We start from the raw sequence: 20,969 nt of genomic DNA on the forward strand, positions 1-20,969 counted from the left end.
GTGAAAAGTAACCTCTGATAAGATGTTGTAAGCTGGAATGGTCAGAATACTGCAATACAGTCTGAGCATGTAAGCACAGTTTATCAGTAAATGGCATTAAGCACTCAATGCACAGAGACACAAGAAGAAAGCACAGCGCACTCCCTGGGTCAGACTCCTGCCAGTAGGTAGTAACAATAACCCAAAGCTCCACTGAAATAACACAGCTGGGCAATGAGTGCCTGTCTCCTCACGTGGAAGGGCATCCAGTGTTAAAAACCAAGGCTCTCTAATCAGAGAGGCAAGGACCTAAGCTCTCACTCCATTCCAGCATACCCCAGAGGCCAGGCAAGGCATCTCCCTTGGCCAGGTTTCTCTTCTCTGAAATGATAAAATATCTTCCCTAAAGGGCGTTGGGAGGATCACAATTTGCAGCAATACTAAAATTAGTAAGTGGCTACCATTTACAGAGCGCTAAGTGCCAATTGGTACTTAGCCCTCAGCATGTCACAACCACTCAGTCTCTTTCCCACCACTGAATGATGCAGTATATGAGGACTGTACAGATGGAGAGTTTCCAAGGTCACCCCGTGAGAAATGGCAGGAACCAAGCCCAGTTTTGCCTGACGTAAGAAAACTATCTCCATCACATGTTCTGACAACAATTCGAAGCTTCTTGCTTTCTTCTTAATGCATCCCAAGAGCCAAGAACAGCACCTGGTACACAGTGAATATGATATATGGCCCAGATAGTATTTCAGGTATGCTAATATGTTCTTCAGTAAGCATTTTACGTAGATTCAGTATTTCATTTAATGCTCATTGTGCTCTTCACTATTACCCTTGTTCACAGCTGATGGGTGGACTGGAGGCTTAGGAAAGTCATCCCGTTTTCCAGAGCCACACAGTGAATGAAAGAGCCTAAACAGAAACCCAAATCTGGCTGCTTCAAAGCCCAGATTTCCTTTGAGCAGAGCTGCTATTAGCATAAGCTTTCTTACAAGCCTAATACTGTGCCTGTTGTATGGGAAACATCCCACAACACAGTGTATGTATACTTAATCCCCTTCAGTCAGCTGATCCAAGGTAAGGCCCATTGAATATATTAAAGTTTTATGTGAAGATGTTTTTAAACACCATCCACTATCCCTCTGTCAAAGGAAAATGGCCGTTTTGAGTTACTTACCTTTCTTCAGCTTCTTGAAAAAAATTGACAGCCAGTGTAAAGTATAAACACAAGAAAGGTTGTTAAACACTTGGGCCTCACATGGAGAGTCATATGAGTCTCAAGCATGCCCTGCCCCACACTTTTCCTTTGACCATATCTGTCATGAAACCATGTTCCTTTCAACATGCAGGAAAGGCCAGTGTGGCAATATGGAGTCTCCTACCCATATGATTAGCAGGTGGAAAATCCTATTCTTTCAAGAGTAGCAATAGCTCCAGGCTAGGTTATGTCTAGCCTGCCCCTCTCACACCATATGGCTTCTGGACGCAATAGCATTGGCCTTTCTTCCTAACAGGATGTCCTCAATTTAACCAAAAGGCAGGGCCAGAGGGAGTTCTCAACCATCAGTTCATTTAAGCACTCTTGTTTTCCTCCAGTGCCCTAGAATAAAAAAATAAAAAAAACCCTTTCTTCATTGTATCTTCCAGTCATTTTTTAGTCAGCCTTCCTCCACAACCAGAAGCCAAGAGAACTGATATATGCACTACATAAAGTCTGTTTTCAATCTACAAGGAACTTGAGAAAATGCAACTTAGAAATGGAAGACTTTGAACCATGAGAATCTTTTCAGTATCATGTGGCTATAAAATAACCATTTAGGCTTTTTGATATAAAGGATGGCATCTTTGAGAGAAGGGATATTCATATTTAAAACATGATGCAAAAGTTACTAAATGAACACAAAGGTGACACACTGCATTACCCAGGACTCAGAAAGCTCATTTTGATTTTGAGACCACAGATCACGTGACACTGTCTATGATGAAATAGTTTTGTAAATGTAACACCTGTTCCCACGATGAAGAACCCAGATGAGTCATGAAGGACTAGAGCAACTGTGTATGTTTTTGAGAGACATTTAAAACAGAAATAAGAAAACTCTGAAAAGCCACCATTGGAGTTGACATTTGTCATAAACTGCCTGATCAGTGGGGATCTGGCTGGAGACTGGCCACCTATGACAATGAGTTCACAGTTTTATGAGAAAAACTCATCAGCATAATTCTAATGAGTCTCAGTCTTTGTTGTGAGAAATGAGAAACGCTGTGGTCTCACCCTAAAGAACATTAAGAAAACATTACTAACAGGAAATTGAAAAAGTAATAAGTGTTAGAATGAGGAGAACAACTTTTTTCTGATTGAGCAGTTAGATAAGCATAGCATACAAGTTTCAAAATACATTTAATTTTGCCGCAACAATGGACATTTTCTTCACAAAGGAACACATGAATCATCCTAGGCTTGTGGACCAGAGTGATGATAGACAGGTGCATCGCTAACAGCACTTCCGGTGCCTTCACCCCCCATCCTTCCTTTTCCTTGGAGGTTTGTTTGGTTGTTTATCCTCATTTCAATTCAGCTTCACAGCCTAATGCACTCACTGGGTATAAACACAAAACCAAGAGGTGCTAAATATGCATGGCACTTTCCCCAGCAATTGCCAAACGTTCTCTTCACCTGTTCCCACGGAACAAGGACCTATTTCAATAAAGGGTATGGAATATTGAATTAGGAATATTGGAAATCATTGTCATTGGTCCCCATTTTGTTTTTATTTATTTGTTTAGTTGGTTGAGTTGGGGGGCGGTGGTGGGGGCTATTTTTTGCCTTTGTTTGTTTGCTATAGTTATTTCTTTCTCCTTTTTTGGATGAAATATAAAATAGATAGTTCTTAGATGGGAGGCTTTGTTGGAGGATGTTTCCTGGCTATGAGTCAAGGTGTTCTTCCAAGCAATAAATAGCTTCAATCTGATTTCGTCAATCTGGCAGCAACTAGTAGAAACAGAAATGCTTTCCCTAATTCTAATTTTTTTGTTGTCGGTGGTGATTTTTTTGGCTGGTATTAAAACTTGTCTTGGGGAAAGCCTTGTAAAGGCTGACAAAGTTGGTCCTTCTGCAAAGTGAGAGCTTCACCACAGTTGTGAGGCTCTTTGAAAGGAAAACAGGAACTATGTTTGCAATTCTACATTATGACCAGTACTGGAGAAAATGAAAACAACCCATAGTTTAATTTATAAACCACCTAAGAGCAGAATCAAGGAAGAAAAAGTAGTTCTGGTTCTCATTAAGAGTTTGCCATCATCTGGTTCTCAGACAGTTGTTCTACTGTCTAGTGGACAAGTATAAAGAAAATGTTAACATCACTGAAGAGAATCAGACACAGAAGTGTTAGCTCAGTTTTATACCTATTTCCTTAGTCCCCAACATAACTAATACTCAAATAAATAATCAAGGAAAAATAACGTAGGGAGGTAGAAATTAAACCCCAGGCTACACAGCTTAAGTGAATTCATTTGCTTTCAGGAGGTTTCACTTTTGCCCTTGTAATAAGTAACTATGTATTAAAATATACCTTAAAAACCCCAATAAAAATAAGAAATGGGGGTCCCTTTTATGTGGAGCCTGCCATCTTGACCTATCTCCTTCATAAAGACCTCACCTCCAAATACCACCACATTGAATAAGTTTTATTGTGACCTGTCTGGGAGCTGTGCAGATGCTCTACAGAAAAGCCCCACTGAACTTTAATGACAGAAGAGGTGATGTCTTGCAAAACCATCTCCCCCCTCTCCTGCCTTCATTGTCCATCTTTCTAGATGAGTAAAAAACTGTGTGGGTAAACGCAATACCAGGGAAAAGCATGGTCTCTCTAAAATCCAAACTTTACCTGAATGTTTTTCAGTGCAGGACAGGTATACATCTGATATGGTTCTAAAGCTTGCACTGATGGCAGGCATCTATATTTTGTTCAGAAAAGCTGCATATACATGTATATGCATATACATGTGTATATATACATATATGCATATGTGTGTATATATGTGCTTTATATACATATATACATACATGTGTGTATATATATATATATATACATTCTTTCAAAATAAAAATGTTGAAAGTGATTTTGCAACCTAGTGAAAATACACAGAAGTGGCCACACAAGAATAGAAGCAAAAATAAGTTCTGAATGAGCATTTGCTGAGCTCTCAGCTGCTAGGTAAAGCCATGTTGAGTACTTTGCACACTTTGTTTCATTTTGGGCTTGTAATGATATTATAAAGCAACTTTTCCCCTTTTACAGAGGAGCAGACTGAGACTCAGAGGCAAAGCCATTCACTAGCTCTCCCAGTCAGGGAGGAACTTGCTTCCACCATATCCATCTTAAATTCACTAAGAGAATTACCCTTTAATGGATCTAAGATGATTTCAGAGGAGGAGACTGTCTTTACTGCTTTGCTGTATCTATAGCATCCACTTCCAAGCACACTGTTCTTAGCATAATGTTGCAGAAAGTGTTAGCTTACAAATCCCAATGCCCCCGGTGCTGTGCTTTTGTCTGTGTGTTTCTGTGCTCCTAAAGTTAACTTCTTAACGTCCAAAGGGGTTTTAATTCTGGCAGTTAAAGACATCGAGTGGGAGGGTATTCCCAAGTGGACCTCTAACATCCACAGTAGAAGCATTAGAAGGAAGACACTCAAGTATTCTTTCTCACTCTTTCTTCTTACTAAAATGTGTCTTTGGTTGGCCTGAAATCCCGGGCCTTGGCACTGCCACCTCTGGCCACACCTACCAAAACAGCCATTGAGAATCAGTCACAGAACTTTACAAACACAGGCACTTCTAGCGCTCCAGGAGGCCAGCGCCATAGCCTAGACAAAGGGTCCTATTCACTGATCATTGTGTCTTCAAGTTCTGACTGCTCCCTCGTTGCCTTTACCATTGTCTGATTCAGATTCTCTGTGATGTTCCCTCTCATTGCTCTTGTTCACCATCTTAGACGTGGCCAACTGCAAGGAAACACTAGATTATAGCTTGAAAAATTAACTTTGGTGTAAAATTGTGCTGTTGTCTTTTCCCTTTAGAATAAATGTCCTAATCAGAGACGCCAAAATAACTCCAAGGAGGTTAGCTTTAAACCTAGAACAACAATGACCTTAGAATGAATCCATCATACAGAAAAGGAAAACACATTGCTTGAGCTAGGAGAAGTTCACTGTGGTCAGACCAGAAAGAATGGGTAAAGTGACTGGCTGCTTCCATTAGTGTGAGTTCCTCACAACATCTCAGTTTCTTGTTCAAAGGCGGACAAAGCAATGCTACTATTCACAAGAGCTACTTGGCCAAACACTGCTGGGTTGTCACAAATATGTGGAGAGGGGGGTGTCTCTGCTGATGCAGAGACAGACCTGAGGAAGTCACTGAGTACAGTGTTGACAGGCTCCCTTTTTTTTAAAGTATGGCAACAAAATTACTTGTCAGTGTGACATCTGCTGTCACATTCCTTTGTCAGAGTTTAACTGCAGATCAGAGCCTGTAACAACATGTGGCCCATCAGATGACTTGTCTGGGTGCCTGGGCCTCTGTGACACCAGTTTAAGACTGCAGCAGATGGCATCTGTGTGTTGACAGTGAATGCATTCATTCATACACTTCCCTAATTCAGTCTTAATTCATCCCTGTGAATACCTGTTAGACTGAGGTGCAGCAGGGGGTTGAAACAACAGCCTGAGAAGCTACATGGCCTTTAACTGCAAGATTTACCACCATCACAAAATAGTCTTCACGATGGTGTGGTTTGCTACTGAATTAATGATAGTCCCAACTGGATGTAAGCCACTCAAATTATAACGGAAATAGAAGTCTTTTACATATGTGAGCCAATGAACACTATTCATTTGAATAGTTTTTGTTTAATTGCTCTTGTATATAAACTTTATTCCTCAATTGTGGCCAATGCTCTTAACCCATCCAAGGAGAGTCAGGCAGACTTGAAGAGCAACAACCAAGTAAGTTCCCTGTTAGAAAAACAAGAACTCTTCCAAGTCACAAATTATCATTATAATACCAGTATGGGCCTCAGCCTGGCTAAAGCATTCATCAGAGATGAATCATTACAGGTGGAGAGTCAGGGCAATGACACAGAAGATCATTGCAAACGATGCCTGAGCTATTTGCTGTGGGATTGATGGGGCAATAACTTCACTCAAAAATTTCTAATGTTGCAAGCTAGACATGAAGTAGGCTGCACTTTGTGATTTGAAGTGGAAGCCAATGAATCAAGCATCCTCTGTGCTAAGGATTCATTGAGGCATTTTGCTTCATACATGGATGACTTCAGTAGCATCCTAACAACTGATCTGGTCTGTAGTCTTTTACCACTTGAGAATATTCTACCCACACTGCTGTATTCACACCTGAAATGGCTCCATATCAGCCCTCATCCCCAGCTCCTAACAAAACCTATTCATCATCAGGCATGATGGTACACACTTATAATACCAGTACTCAGGAGGTTACAGCAGGAGGACTGGGTTCAAGGTAAGCCTGGGCTAAATATCAAGTACAAGGCCCGCCTGTGTAAACTGAGACCCTGTCTCAGAATGGTCCCACTCCCCCAAAAAATTACCATATGTCTTTGGCTGGATGGAACTTAACCTTTCCAGGTTGACGTGTCTCAGCCTCCTATTGCCTCCAAACTGTTCAACTCATCATCCTCCTGCCTCTTATTTTTACACTAGCTTCTCTTAGGTTTTACCTCATCCTAAACTTTACTTAGCCTCCACATCTTCTGTAGAGTATTCCTGAACCAGCCCCACCATCCTCCAAAACAATTCATTCATCCTCAATGATCTTGAACACATACCACATGGACATAGACATTTTTATCACAAATCCCTTACCTGTTCATCTAGTGCTCATTTCTTCCTTTGACTGATAGAATCTTTGCATTTGACATCATGCTAACCTGTTCCGGCCACATCTGTTCAGCATCCTCTATGGCCAATAACTTAACACTAATAGAGAGAAGAGTCCACAGGTATTCAGCTGCTCTGCCCAAGTCCTTTATAATTCAAGGGAGTGTGAATTAGTTTTGAAGTTTGGATGAGGTGAGCAGGAGTTAGATCCTGTTTGTCTTATTGCTGTAGCAATGTAACCTTTTATAAGAACTTCTCAGCAGTAAATTCTTTGCCTTTGTAAGCTGTGTATTCAAATTCCCTTATAAGCTAATTCTAAAAGTATGCTTTCTGCTTTCATCCCCAAACCAGAAATTCTCTATAGTTTTGCCAGATTCAGTATTAATTTCTTGACTTAGTTGAAGTAAGTATAGATAAAGACATTTCTGTAGCTTGAGTTTTCCTGCCTGGCCCACAGTCAGGGCAAATCTCTTTCACCTGCCAGTCCCACAGCCTCTCAGACCCGACCAAGTAAACACAGAGACTTATGTTGGTTACAAACTGTATGGCCGTGGCAGGCTTCTTGCTAACTGTTCTTATAGCTTAAATTAATCCATTTCCTTTAATCTATACCTTGCCACATGGCTCGTGGCTTACCGGCATCTTCACAAGCTGTTTCTCATCGTGGCGGCTGGCAGTGTCTCTCTGACTCAGCCTTCCACTTCCCAGCTTTATTCTCCTCCTTGCCCCGCCTATACTTCCTGCCTAGCCAACGGCCAATCAGTGTTTTATTGATTAATTAGCAACACACTTGCCATACATCCCACAGCACATTTCCCTTGAATTTCACAAGACCTTTAATTTGAAACACAATTTCCATCAGTAACTGGACAGTGGTTAGGAGCATGCAAAGTCTCAGATGTTTGTGCCTCAATTCCTATTATCTCCTTGTGGAAACCTCTGTGAACCCCACATACTTGGAGGTGTTCTGATTACATGTGTGCTAAGAGGAACCAAAGCCAGACTGAGCATATCAATTCAGCAGAGAATTTTTAGATAATCTAGAGTATGATCATCTCTACCATTTCACAAACTTGAGCAAATTAAAACCAGGATATTTTAATACCTTGGAGGCTATTACCAAGCTCCCAACAGGCGCTGACAAGTGTTTGGCATGCTGATGTGATCCCCATGCCGCCAAAAGGAAGACAACAACTACAAAGAAATGTGTGACTTCACCAAAGGCTTCCTGACTTTACACCCATCCCTGCACCATCCCTAATCTCACAGCCAAACTCTATTAGACATCTTCTTCGACTGGGCAATTTCAGATTCCCCTGCCTCTGACACTGCCGCTGTCTAATCCATAAGTGATGCTCATACCCAGGTAAAAGGAGAGGAGAGGTGGGGAAGACACAGTGACAAGCGTTTTAGTTGCAGCTCACTGTTGGAGAGTGAGGCTGTTCCTAGAGGAGAGGCTGGTGAGCTGACTGCATTTGCCTTTTCTGTTTCTTCTGTCACCCAGAAAGTGCATCTCATTACCACAGAGTCAGCACACACACTCATGTCAATCATCTCGGGGCCAGATGCGTCTCTTTTCATCACAATGTGTTCTATAGCTGTCATATGCCGTGCCTTACTCTGAGGCATTCTCTCAGGCTACTTACTCCCACAAGCTCCTAAATGCACTGACATCCCGCCTAAAATAGAACCCATAGCCCTCCACTTAAATGCATCCAGTTTCTGCAGCCAATCAGATGGATCAGGAAGGCAAAGGCCTAAGACACTCCAGGCAGCTGGAGTGGGCAGGTCTGTTGCTGAGTTTTCACTGTGCACGTGTAGGCCATCTATATCCAATATAGACTAGGACAGGAGGCTAATCCCATGTCTCTCTCTTACAGTGCCTATGGGATTCACAGGGACTGGCTTTTAGCCTAAGTAAGGCCACCCATCAATAAAGTACTTATGCATTATCATCTATTGATGTGGACTCCTCCTGACCTTGCTCACACTGATGGGATATGTTCATTGCTGTCACCACAAGACAGACATCACATGCTTGTTCAGGATACCTGCAAGCCTGACAGCTCCATAAGGGATGGCTGGCCACTTCCACGATAATTGCTTGACCTTCATCAGCGTCCACAGACAAATGCCACTGATACCTGATAGTTGCACAGCTTCTTCATTTTTGCCATCCCACAGGGTTGCTGTGATAGAAGCAATGACAGATCGGGGAGGGGGCTCTCCAAAACCATCTGCCCAAGTGCTGTAGTCTGGTGGTTCTCCTATTGTCCCACTTACATCTGGAATCCTGAATCCCAGAACCCTAAAGTCAATCACTAAAAAAACATTAGCTGAGACACCATGTTCAAAGCCCTGTGTGAGTACTGTGCAATAGAAAACACTTTCATTTGTGAACTGGGTCCACAGGGAGTTTATCAGGCAGTGGAAAATTACAGAGAGGATGTGAAGCATTGTCTAAGAGCTGGAGTCCTTCAACACCCGATGTTCAGTGTCTTCCAGGTGGTGGGACTCAGGAAACATATGGAAAAACAAGCATTCAGAGACACCATTCCATCTCTGCCACCTGCAAACTCCTCTGCCGGATTACTGCCAAGAGTCCCTTTCCACATTTGTGTCTGATGTATTAAGCAGAGACCTGGCTAATCCCCAGCTCAGTTCAGAGAGGTCTTGTAAGAAGACAGGATGACCTAGAACATCACAGGACAGTGAAGTCATGGACCAGGCCACCATGGCTCACAACTGGGGAAGAGTCATTGGTGACAACTTGTAGTGCAATGCTTAGTATGAGCAGGAGAAGTAGCCCCACACTCATGCCCCATGACACTTCTTGGGTGTCCACATTTAGAAACAATTCATAGTTGGAGTTTTGCAAATTAAACCTGTCCCTAGCAATGTATACTAACGTCCCTATTTCCAGATTCTGTAGACACCCTGGATATTTGTTACTCCTGGACATGGTGTCTTCTATCACTGTAACCATACCTAACCACTTGCCTCCTACAGTCATCCCACACAACCCCTCTACTGATGACAAAAGCCACTGGAGGCAAAGGCCCTGTCCTGCCCCTGGTGCAGAGGCTGAAACCCCTAATAACACACTACATTTAGGCTGTACATCTCATCTTTCTGATTTCAGTCCTCACAGTCACATCACCACTGTTTGAAGAGTTTCAACCCTTTATTTACTAACCTAACTCTCTGAAGCCTTTGACACACTGAAGTGCCATGACAAATGTAGCTGGTTGGTGGCCTGCCTGGGAATCACGTCCTGTTTTCCTGTCTCCAAAGTCTGGTCTGTCTACCACATAAATGACAGGATACTTGCTTGAAGCTGTTAGTCCTTCAGAGTACAGAGGTCAAGAAGCTGACTTTGACCTTAGCAGTGAGTAGGCTAGCAGGGCAGGGGCAGAGAAAAGGATAGAGGAGATAAGGGGCAGATTGTGGAAGGGGAACTCCAGAGCTCAGCCGGGCATGTAGAGCTCCATTTAGGGGAGGATGAGGTGCCTCTGGTCCACAAAGGCCTTAAGCATTAAGAAATCTATTCCTTCTGTTTATCCTGGCGGAAACTGCATGTTTACACCTTTATCAATACCTGATTTTATTTTTAAATGAGGTAACTTTCCCTTCCCTTGGTGAAGTCAGTACATGTGTAGCGTTTTCTTCTTTAAACGCTCATGCCCTAATATTTACTCCATGCCCCTAAGCCCTGGCCTGCTTGAGATCCTGAATGAATTCCCGGTTAACATTCTTCACGACAAAGTCACAATGGTCACAATGTGGTCTTCGTCTGTGCAAGCAGACCCAGATTCAGCTGGCTTCTCACCTTCAGGCCTATCTCTTGCAGATTATTGGAACCATTCCACTGATGCCTAACCCAGGGCCTTCGAGTCAAGCAGCAAGTGGCACTCAGGGCCTTCAAGTACAGCCTATCACGCCCCAGCTCCTAACCAATGCCCAGGGCCAGATCATTGCCACGGTCATCGGAAACCAAATCTTGCCTGTGATCAACACCCAGGGTATCACCCTGTCCCCCATCAAGCCTGGCCAGCAGGTAAGGGTCCCACACCAAGATCCCAATCCACTTCTCCTCTCCTCCTTTCTCTTCTTTGCTCTCAATGTAAAGTAAATTTTTCATTACAAAAGATTTAATAGTTTCACTAAACCTAATGTATCAATACTTATAAAATGACACATAGATTGATTTCCTACTCTTAGCAAATATAAGTAATAACATTAATAGCTTCCTAATACAAAACCAGGAGCATATTAAATTATAACAGACACCATGACCAAAAGTCAGTTACAATGTGTCCTTCTTAATCTAGACCCAATATACTTTTCTGTTTTTTTTTTAAGTAGAGCCAAAAAGAAGCACAAACTACTTAATCCTTAACTATAAATGAAAAAAAAGTTAAACACAAAGCAATCCCAAGCTGAAGCTCTGCTGCAACAGTTGTCTACAAATGAAGAAATGAAAGATAAGCAGTTCTACTCAGTAATTGCACTAAAATTCTGATGGCAGTTTACTTTTTCATTCAAAGACGAACTGAGCTTTTTCCTCTGTGTGTGTGTGTGTGTGTGTGTGTGTGTGTGTGTGTGTGTGTGTTATGCTAGAAGTTGAGCATGTTGCACTGAAGAAGAAAGATGTGGTCCTTGATCTTCATGGAGATTTTGGCTGGCTAGTCCCTTCAATAAGCAATTTTGATCATCTATAGGAAGACTCAACTGAATGCTAGCTAAGAAACAGAGAAATGCTTTCTAATCAAGGGGAATATGGTGTTATGTGGGACATGGACTTACATAAGCAGAACCCTTTCCCAATAAAGCAAAGAAGGGCCTGTAACAGAGTAGGAAGAGTAAGAACTGACGAAGAAAATGAATTAGCAACACTCCAGAAAGTAGGAACAGTAAGCACAAAGGGAAAGAGGATATGCTGAGGGACCGGGGAGCGGTTCATGGGGCAGCGTAGAACAGGCTGGGGACAATTGTGGGTGCAGTGTATAATCAAATCAGAAAGCCTAAGTTTTATCTCTGTGTGATCTTGGAGATGTCACATGCCAATTTCCTGCTCAAATTGTCTCATTTTCAAAAATAAAATAGGATGGGCATGGGGATACCAGTATCTACCTCAAAGAATGTGTGTAAGAGGGTTAGAATTGTGTCTAGTAGACAGCAAACTATAATCCAGTCAATATTGCTGAGGTGGTGCCTCTCTACTGCTGATGGCAGTGAAGATGCCACCCTGGGAACCATAAGAGGTGGGTGTTACACAAGAAGGAATTACATGCTCAGTTTTTTCCCCTAAGAAAATGTCTGATAGTGACATGAAAGTTGAACTGAAATGATGAAATTTCCATCATAAACAAACTATTTAGGGGACAATAGTGAAACCCAAGCAAGCATCGATGAGCACACCTATTGGACACCAGCTGACAATAGGAGTCTAGGTCATTTACTGTAACTCAAAAATAAAGGAGACCCCTAGAGATAGCCTGAAGAACAGGAAAAGGAGCAAGAGCCAGGAACTTTGGAAAATGCCAGCTCTTAAAAAGTATAGGAGAGGAAAAAGAGATAATAGACAAGTAGGGGAGGAACATGGAATGAGGCCACCTAGCACAAGAATGATGAAACAATAGGACCCGGGCAGGCATTAAATGTTGCAGAGAAGATTTTGGGTAGATCACATTTTAAAGTCTGTCAGTTCTGTTTTAAGTACTTTGAGTCAAAGTTGAGCAGGGCTAAGAGCCAGTTTTAAGGCTGGGGTGGACACTGAGGATAGAAAGAATGTGAAGGCTAGCAGCCAGTGGGTAGTTGAGTGTGATAGTTTGAAAGAAAATGGCCCCCAAAGGGAGTGGCACTATTAAGAGGTGTGGCCTTGTTGGAGGAAGTGTGTCACTATGGGGGTGGGCTTTGATGTCTCCTTTGCTCAAGCTTCTCCCAGTGTGACGGTCAGTTGATTTCCTATTGCCTGCAAGATGTAGAGCTCTCAGCTCCAGCAGCACCAAGTCTGCCTGCACACTGCCATGCTCCCCACCATGATAATAATGGACTGAACCTCTGAACTGTAAGCCGCCACCTCAATTAAATGTTTTCCTTATAAAAGTTGCTGTGGTCATGGTGTCTCTTCACAGCAATAAAAACCCAAACTAAGACACTTGGGATAAGGCTTTGTATGTTGTTGGGAGACTGTAGGCAATTGGCAGGGAGGGGATGGGATGGGAACAATAGAGCACCAGTATCATCATTTGCTACAGCGAAGAAAAGCCCCTCCAGAGACCTCGGCATCACCTGTGCCTTTCCACCTCAGTAGCACTCAGAGGCTATGCATAGAAACCCACTTGTTTGCTCAATTAGTATTAAAAATATGTTTACTGGAAATATTTTTTGGTCAGCAACCATATTTCAGACAGTGTATCTGGAAATTAGCTATGTGGGTAGGCAAGACAGTCACCATGGCCTCTTCTTTCACAGAGTTTACAACCTAGCAAAGAAGATCCACAGACCTCAGATACTTACTCAGATATGTAACCACTCCATGGTGGATGTCATGATAAAAATAAAAAAATAAATAAAAAATAAATAAAAAAACCCTAAGAGGAATATGATGCTATTGAGCAAGAAGTAGCTGTTGCCTGGAAATACACATCATGGAAACTAGGGTCTGTAGCTAGAGTTTTCCTGCCTGGCCCACAGTCAGGACAAATCTCTCTCACCCACCAGTCCCACAGCCGCTCAGACCCAACCAAGTAAACACAGAGACTTATATTGCTTACAAACTGTATGGCCGTGGCAGGCTTCTTGCTAACTGTTCTTACAGCTTAAATTAATCCATTTCTATAAATCTATACCTTGCCATGTGGCTTACCGGCGTCTTCACATGCTGCTTATCATGGCGGCAGCTGGCAGTGTCTCCTCCCACCTTCCTGTTCTTTCAATTCACCTCTCTGTTAGTCCTGCCTATACTTCCTGCCTGGCCACTGGCCAATCAGTGTTTTATTTATTGACCAATCAGAGTATTTGACATACAGACCATCCCACAGCAAGGGTCTGTGTCTCTCTCTCTCTGCACTAGAAGTGTAATCTTGTACAGTGGAGCCATTGTTCCTAGCTGGACCCCAGGCCCCAAAGAGGTCCCTGACAGACCCACCTTTAAGTTAAAGACTTTCCTACCCACAGTCACCTTTTGCTATTTACAAGGGTCCATTTGATTGTTTGAATCTCTGCCTTCACTAATCTTACTAAATAGCCCAGGCTAGCCTGGAGCTTGTTAGGTAAACCAGACCACCTTGAACTTATGGAAACGCAGCTTCCTCTGCTGGAATCAAGGTGTATACCACATGCCCAGCCCCTCTGGCTTCTTAAACTCTAGTTCCATTTGTTTCAGCCAGTTCATAATTATCTCTTTTATCTCTAGAGAGAAAAATGAGGCCTGCCTCTCTTCTCACAATCTAATTTTAAAAAATTTTTAAAATTAAAAAACTATTTCTGTCAGCAAAGCTAAGTTCTAAATTGTCATCAAAGGTGGTGAATTCATTAGAAATCATCAGCACTTGATGTAAAGTTGCTCTCACACTCACCTTGAATTTCAAAGGTGGGTATATAGGTATATGGTAGAATTAAGGGGCCTGATCAATAAACAGAGACACTTTTCAACTCTGCCTACCATAGCTATCAGCAATATTTCCAGTCTGCCCCAACCACCCAGAAACACTTCCAGAGCTTTCCCACACCATACATGTCTCCCCTGGATTGAAACCTCACTACTACTGAAGGAACAGGTGGCACTCCACTGTTATGGCCTGGCAAACTCATGTCAGTCACAACTAGTATCCCAAAGAGAGGGATCCCTTCACAGGTATATGTGCATGCATCTCTTATGCACCTGTGTGCATACTTGAGAATTCAAGAGCACAGCTGAAAGGAACGTGGGGAAACTCACCCACCCCCAAGTCACAGCAGCCACCAAGCCTCTTCTTTCCAGCAGAGCCAGAGTCTGCCCTACTCCAAGAAAAGCTGAGGGAACCAAGGTGAATGGTAGAGATCAGTAGAAGAGTTTGACTTGGGATTAGCTGTAACTGAAACACTTTGGAGCATGAAGTTAAGATATGAAATTGGGCAAATCACCAATAGATATGCAAGTTTAGGTCCTGGATACAATGGCTGTGATCCCAAGCATCAAAACACTCCCAATCAATGGTGAAAGCCAGAGGCATGACAATAGTGGCCTTCACTCTGTCTTTAAATAGTACCCTTGGCATTGAAGAAATGTACTGTGGACAAGCACTAAAACTAAAGGATCTCTATCATCCAGTAAGAATTGTCTCAATTTATTCTTTTGAATGATTCATGACAAATGCTGGGTCTCACAAGAGCACAGTTCTGACAGTAAAATATGTCATAAATTAAAGGAAATCCACATGAAGTACAAAGTTCTCAGGTTGGATTACCTGGAGTGGGTCACTTTGATTTTTTTAAATAGTACTAACCATACCTTAAGCTTTCCGTTGGCCTACCACTAACCAAAAGGACCTGAATGAAATCTAAGAACGGAGTCTCTAGCACTCCTCCTGACTTATCCTAGTGATGAAAGATGAGAAGAGCCTACCAAGTTATTGTCTGAAACACAAAACAGTACTTTAGAGCACATCAGGATCCAACAGTTCTAGATGAAGCTCCACAGAATCTACCAGATCAGAGAAGCTTGATGAGCAAGAAAAGAGCATAAAAGAACTAGATGTGAAATAGAAACTCTTCATGTATAAAAATGAAAGTATTTAGTGGAGCCCAAAAGTAGCCTTTTGTTCCTTGCCCTGGATTTTGTGGCTGCCCTGGCTCTTGAGGACTCATTTGAGTCCGAGAATGGCCCCCAATCATACGTTTGTCCTGTGACTGATTTCATGATTCTTTCATATGCCATTGTTCTCTCTCTCTCTCCTCTCTCTCTCTCTCTCCTCTCTCTCTCTCTCTCTCTCTCTCTCTCTCTCTCTCTCTCTCTCTCTCTCTCTCTCTCTCTCTTCTTCCTTTCACTAAATCCTAGCAAATGTTGAGAACTTTTGTCTCACAAGGAAAGTTTGAAAAGCAAATGTTTCAACCTATACAGTTAAACACCAACATTTTAAAAACTATTATGATACTGAGAGATTCCCATACAAGTAACATTCAAAGTAAAGATTCTGGAGTTTTCTTCTGAACATTCAATGAGACCAGAAAGCCAATAGCTGAAGCAACTTAGCTCAGCTCTCTTAAAATGCCATGTGATCACCCCATTCTATCTTTTTCTTTTCAAATAAATGCAAAAATACTCTTGCTTATCAGTTTTTATCTTTTTTTCTCTTTTCAGTTGTCTTACTAACTCCCACATTACTCGTCTTTTGTTTTGATGAACACAACACACGCCAGTGTGGCTGGCTGTGAAATCTCCACCACCACGTTCATCAGAAGAACACTCTTGACTAAAAAGACTAATTTTGCCATTTTTATCCACCTTAAAGTATTTCAGGACAGTTAACTTAACCTTGGTATTCTCCTTGGAAGTGGTGTAACTCTTTTCTCAGGGTTACCACAGTCTCTACTCAAGATGAAGGGCAGATTCCTTTGGAACATCATAGTCAAAGTCTGCCCATCTCCCAGCTGCTTATTAGCAGAGAACAGCCTTTGCTGACAAAGAGGAGTTTCTGCCTTGGCCTATACATTTTCTATAGTGTCTGAGGGCCAAGCCTCGGAGCTGATGGTCTTCCCTGTAAGGCTCCTTATGAAGATCTGCATCTTAGTGACTGTTCCAAGGCAGATGGCAGATCAGAAAGTGCTTATCAGTTTTACAGTGTTCTCTGTACAACATGCACCCTGGAATACCTGTCCCAAGTTCCCTGACCAGCACCATCCTTTAGGATCTGGGCCACCATCCCTTTTCTGGGCAGCCTCCCTCTGTTGCTCCCTCACCTCAGCTCTCCTTTCCCCAAGTTCTGTTCACTTTCATCAAACTGTATTGTCACCATGAGTCTACACCTGAAAAACAGGGGCCAGCTTAACTCAGCCTCATCCACACAGATCCAGCCCCATCCTGTGAAGGGTCAGTCAGTGTGTTCCATTTCATTGCTGCTGAATTCTTTTATTTCACTGTCTTAGGGACTCTGTGGCTTTCCAATGTCTTCTGTCATTTGCCAGGATGCCCCAAATTAGAATCTGTCAGAGAGCGTGAGAAGACTTCTGCCCAGTGCCACTTTCTCTACTGGTGTCTTCTGAACATCAACCCTTTCTCCCTCCCCATGACCTCCCACCTCATTATCCCAGCTGCACACAGCTCCTCCTTTTCTACTCTGCACTTAAAATACAGCTCCCACTGCCCTGTGTCCCTGCTGAGCCCAGGCTCTGTCCCACAGTTGTTTGTGATGCTCTGGTCTCCTGCCTGTGTTTGGACTTGCCACGAAGTCCTCTTGTTCTAACTCCTGACTTCTTCATGTCCTTACAGTGCCTGGCACATGCACAGACAGACCCACCCACCTCTCCCTCAGACAGCCCATCTTGACATTGCCAAGCTTGTGTAGAGCACATGTATATGGACCAGACATCCTCCACTGGCCTTGGCAGGTCTGGAGAGATTTTTTTTTCCTACATGAATTTCTCTGTATAAATTTTACTGTTGCCATACATTCCTTTTCCCAACTTGGTAAGCACAATTTGCATTTTCTTTCATTTTTCAAGACACTTGCTGCCCATGCTTGTTTTTATATCATCATGGAATTAATGAAAGGTGTTTTACTCTAAAATCTGAAACACTATAAAGATAGCACAGGCAAAATACAAGAAACCAGCCAAGTGGAAAAATCACAAAACATCTCCCAGGTGCTGCCATTTCAACGTCTCTTTGTTGAATATATGGAACACCCTGTCAGTGCCAACCAATGCAAACAATCCCATGAAGCCAGCCTGTGGGAGCCAGCATGAGGGGTCAGCCTGAGTCCTGTCCTCCCTGTGTGCCATCTCGTGTGTGAGACAGACGTGGAACCTCCTCTGGCTAACGAGGACTGTCCTTGCCTTCCCTCGTGTGCTCACTCCCCATGCTTTCAGCCTATCTGCACCTGGCTCCCAGCACCAAAAGGGCAAGGAAGTGATTATGTGAACGCAGTTACAGGTAAACTATAGCTCCTTTAAGAAGCTTCAGTGAGCAAACAGAGAATTTTATTAGACAAAAGGACAACACCAAGAAAAGTAACTTTGGAGTACTATAGCACCAGAATGGAGTCTATCAGAGACTATCTGTACACAGATCCATCTGAAATGTGTCCTCAGATGATACCAGTTACCCAGCAGTATCATGTTATTCTTAAAATATGAAGTTTTAAAGACTTTGGGACCTGTAGAGAATAATATCTAAACTAGAAAAAATACTTTAAGCTTCTTAGGACAGAAATGAAAGTGGGGTGTGAGTGGATAGATCTACTCTAAGCATTGGCAGCTCTGTCGGAACACCTCATTGGTTCCTATACTCCCAAGCAAGGCTCTCGTTCCCTGACTGGCTGGCCCTGCACAGGTGGAGGAGCACTGCCTTGTAGTCGGCTCTCCAGGGCTCACGGCTGGTATGTTCTAGCCGTCTTGTCCCAGGCGAATCACTTTATCTTCAGGAATCTGCTGCCTCCTCTACAAAACACCACCATTATCTAATACAGAAGCTGTCATTAGGTATGTACTTCCATTTACTTACAGCCTCCCTTTTCCTTTCATAAATTATTCTGATTGCTATGTCCAGTTGTGTTTTAGTTTGTTTTTTTTTTGCCAATACTTAGGCAATGCATATACATATATATAGAGAGAGAGAGAGATGATTTTTGAAATTGTCAGTATCTTAAAAAGCAACATAATTAAATCAAATATTTAATATTTTCCTAACACTGCTTTTTAAAAGTATATTAAATTTTTTATGGAACCAGAGCTCTTTCATGAAATAGCTTAGGTCTCTTTTTCTTTTCTTCTTTGGTAAATATATCTCTAAGCATAATTTTAATAATTAATAATAAATTCTTAAAAATTAATATAACAAAATCAGTAAAGTTTGAGTATCCAAGACACAGTGCCATGTTCATCTAGAAGCATTGCTGTTTGCTGGGTAGAAGTTGTCTTATTTAGTCCTATATTGCTCTGATGGAGTACCATAACCAAAAGCAACTTGGGGAGGAAAAGGTTTATTTCACCTTACAGTTAAGGTCTATTATCCAGGGAACTCAGGGCAGGAATCAAAGCAGAGGTCACAGAAGAATGCTGCTTGCTGGCTTGCTCCTCATGGCTTGCTCAGCCTATGCTACCCAGCACCATCAGCAGCCCAGGGGTGGCATCACCCACAATGGACTGGGCCCTCCCACATTATTCACAAGTTAAGAAAAAGTGCCAAGCCTTATCCACAGAGCAATCTGGTGGGGGTATTTTCTCAGTTAAGTTTCCTCCTCACCAACTGACCCTTGCTTGTGTCACGTTGACATAAACTAGCTGCACAAAGGTAAATGCTGTGGTACTGTCGACATCCTCTTTTTCTGAGGAAGAACTTTGGAGGGAGCTCACTAGTTTATATACCACACAGCTCCCTCTGAACTCACAGCTCTTCTAGAATTAGCATCCAAGTATCCACACTGGCAACTGGAATCAGGAAGAAAGATGCCATCACAGTCTACCCAGTATCTTACAAGTCAAAACCTTTAATAATTCTTCTACTTTTGCTGAACCATCTGGCAGAACTCAGGGAAGAAATCAGGATCCCAATGTCCTTTAAAATAATGTTTTTTTTTTAAGAAAAAACACCTTAAATTCTAACAAATCTTAAGTTACTCTTTAACTGCATAGACATGGAGCAAGTTCTTTTAGAATATTACCTTGCTTTCCTCTTGGATTTCTTCTTCTGCATGGAATTATCCTCAAACCCCAGCTTGTTTTTGTGATGCCTAAGTAACAATGCAGCCTGGTCATGCTTTTCTTTATTATGTCATATCTACAGAAGCAATGTTTCAATTGATTATGGTCCTGTCCAGTTCCTGGATGGCACTTTACCACAGCCAGAGCCAATCAACTGTTGATGAAATGGGAAGCCAGAGGGCTTCCTCCTGACTCAGTATCTCAAACCCATAAAAACTCTTGCCCTGTACCAGTCTTTGGAAGATTGACATAAATATCTATCACAATTTATGAAGTAAATTAAAATAGATTTAATCTTTACTAGGCATCCCTACAGCATAAAATTTGTTGGATTTAACTGTTGATCACGTACTCTGAAAACTGGCTAATTACCTTAGGTGGTTGCTTGATGCCTGTCAATTTGGGCTCCTGTGTCAGTTATGATCATCTTTGGCTCACTTCATTTAGAATATCTAAGTAACAAAAGTGTTCACTTAAATTGTAACTGCAGGCAGTTCCATTGGGGGGCAAGTGGGCACCTATATTCTGATGTTCAGAAGTCATATGGACCAGTCATGTGTTTATCATAACCATGACAGCATATGGGCTGTGCAGGAATAGCCTGTGAGTGTGGATATTGCTATTGACCACTACAGAGGGAGAGGGAACCATGGGAAACAGCTTTAAGTCCACTTCTAAGGTCACCCCTTACTAGAACTATTGGAATGGCTAGAAAGACATTGGGATGTTTAAGAAACTGATAAGCTGAGGTGCTAGTGATGATTAAAAAGTAATAGGAATCCTTATGCATTACAAGTGTCCATATAAATGGACAGCCCCTTTGAAGATCAGTTTTGGAATTTCTTAAAAGGTTCAACACAAATTTACAGTATGATCAGTATTTAAAATATAGTTCTTTTCATATTTTCATTGAAAACACACACAAGTAAACTCAGACTTGAACACAAATGTCTATGAAAGTTTTATTGATCATATTCCCAAACTGGAAACACCCAAATACCTCCCAACAGAAAATGGATAAACAGTATAATGTACGTGTTGTGGGGAGGGAAGACTTGTAATGGGAGTGAACTACTACTTAGCAATCAAACAGGATGAGCTACTAGAGCACACAACAAGATGGATGAATCTATAAACAGTCTGCCAAACAAAATAAGGCC

At 42.2% G+C, this 20,969-nt stretch overlaps 1 protein-coding gene across 1 annotated transcript in view; it reads left to right on the top strand.

Moving 5' to 3' along the window:
• The window catches only part of Pou6f2 (POU class 6 homeobox 2), a 496,744-nt gene that overhangs the window by 461,226 nt on the left and 14,549 nt on the right, over window positions 1-20,969 (top strand). Inside the window, exon 7 of the mRNA XM_059262396.1 lies at window positions 10,754-10,960. Coding sequence (XP_059118379.1) covers window positions 10,754-10,960 — 207 coding nt within the window. The remainder of the gene's footprint in view (window positions 1-10,753; window positions 10,961-20,969) is intronic.

This window comes from Peromyscus eremicus, chromosome 5 (genome assembly GCF_949786415.1).
Source record: "Peromyscus eremicus chromosome 5, PerEre_H2_v1, whole genome shotgun sequence".
NCBI lineage: Eukaryota > Metazoa > Chordata > Mammalia > Rodentia > Cricetidae > Peromyscus > Peromyscus eremicus.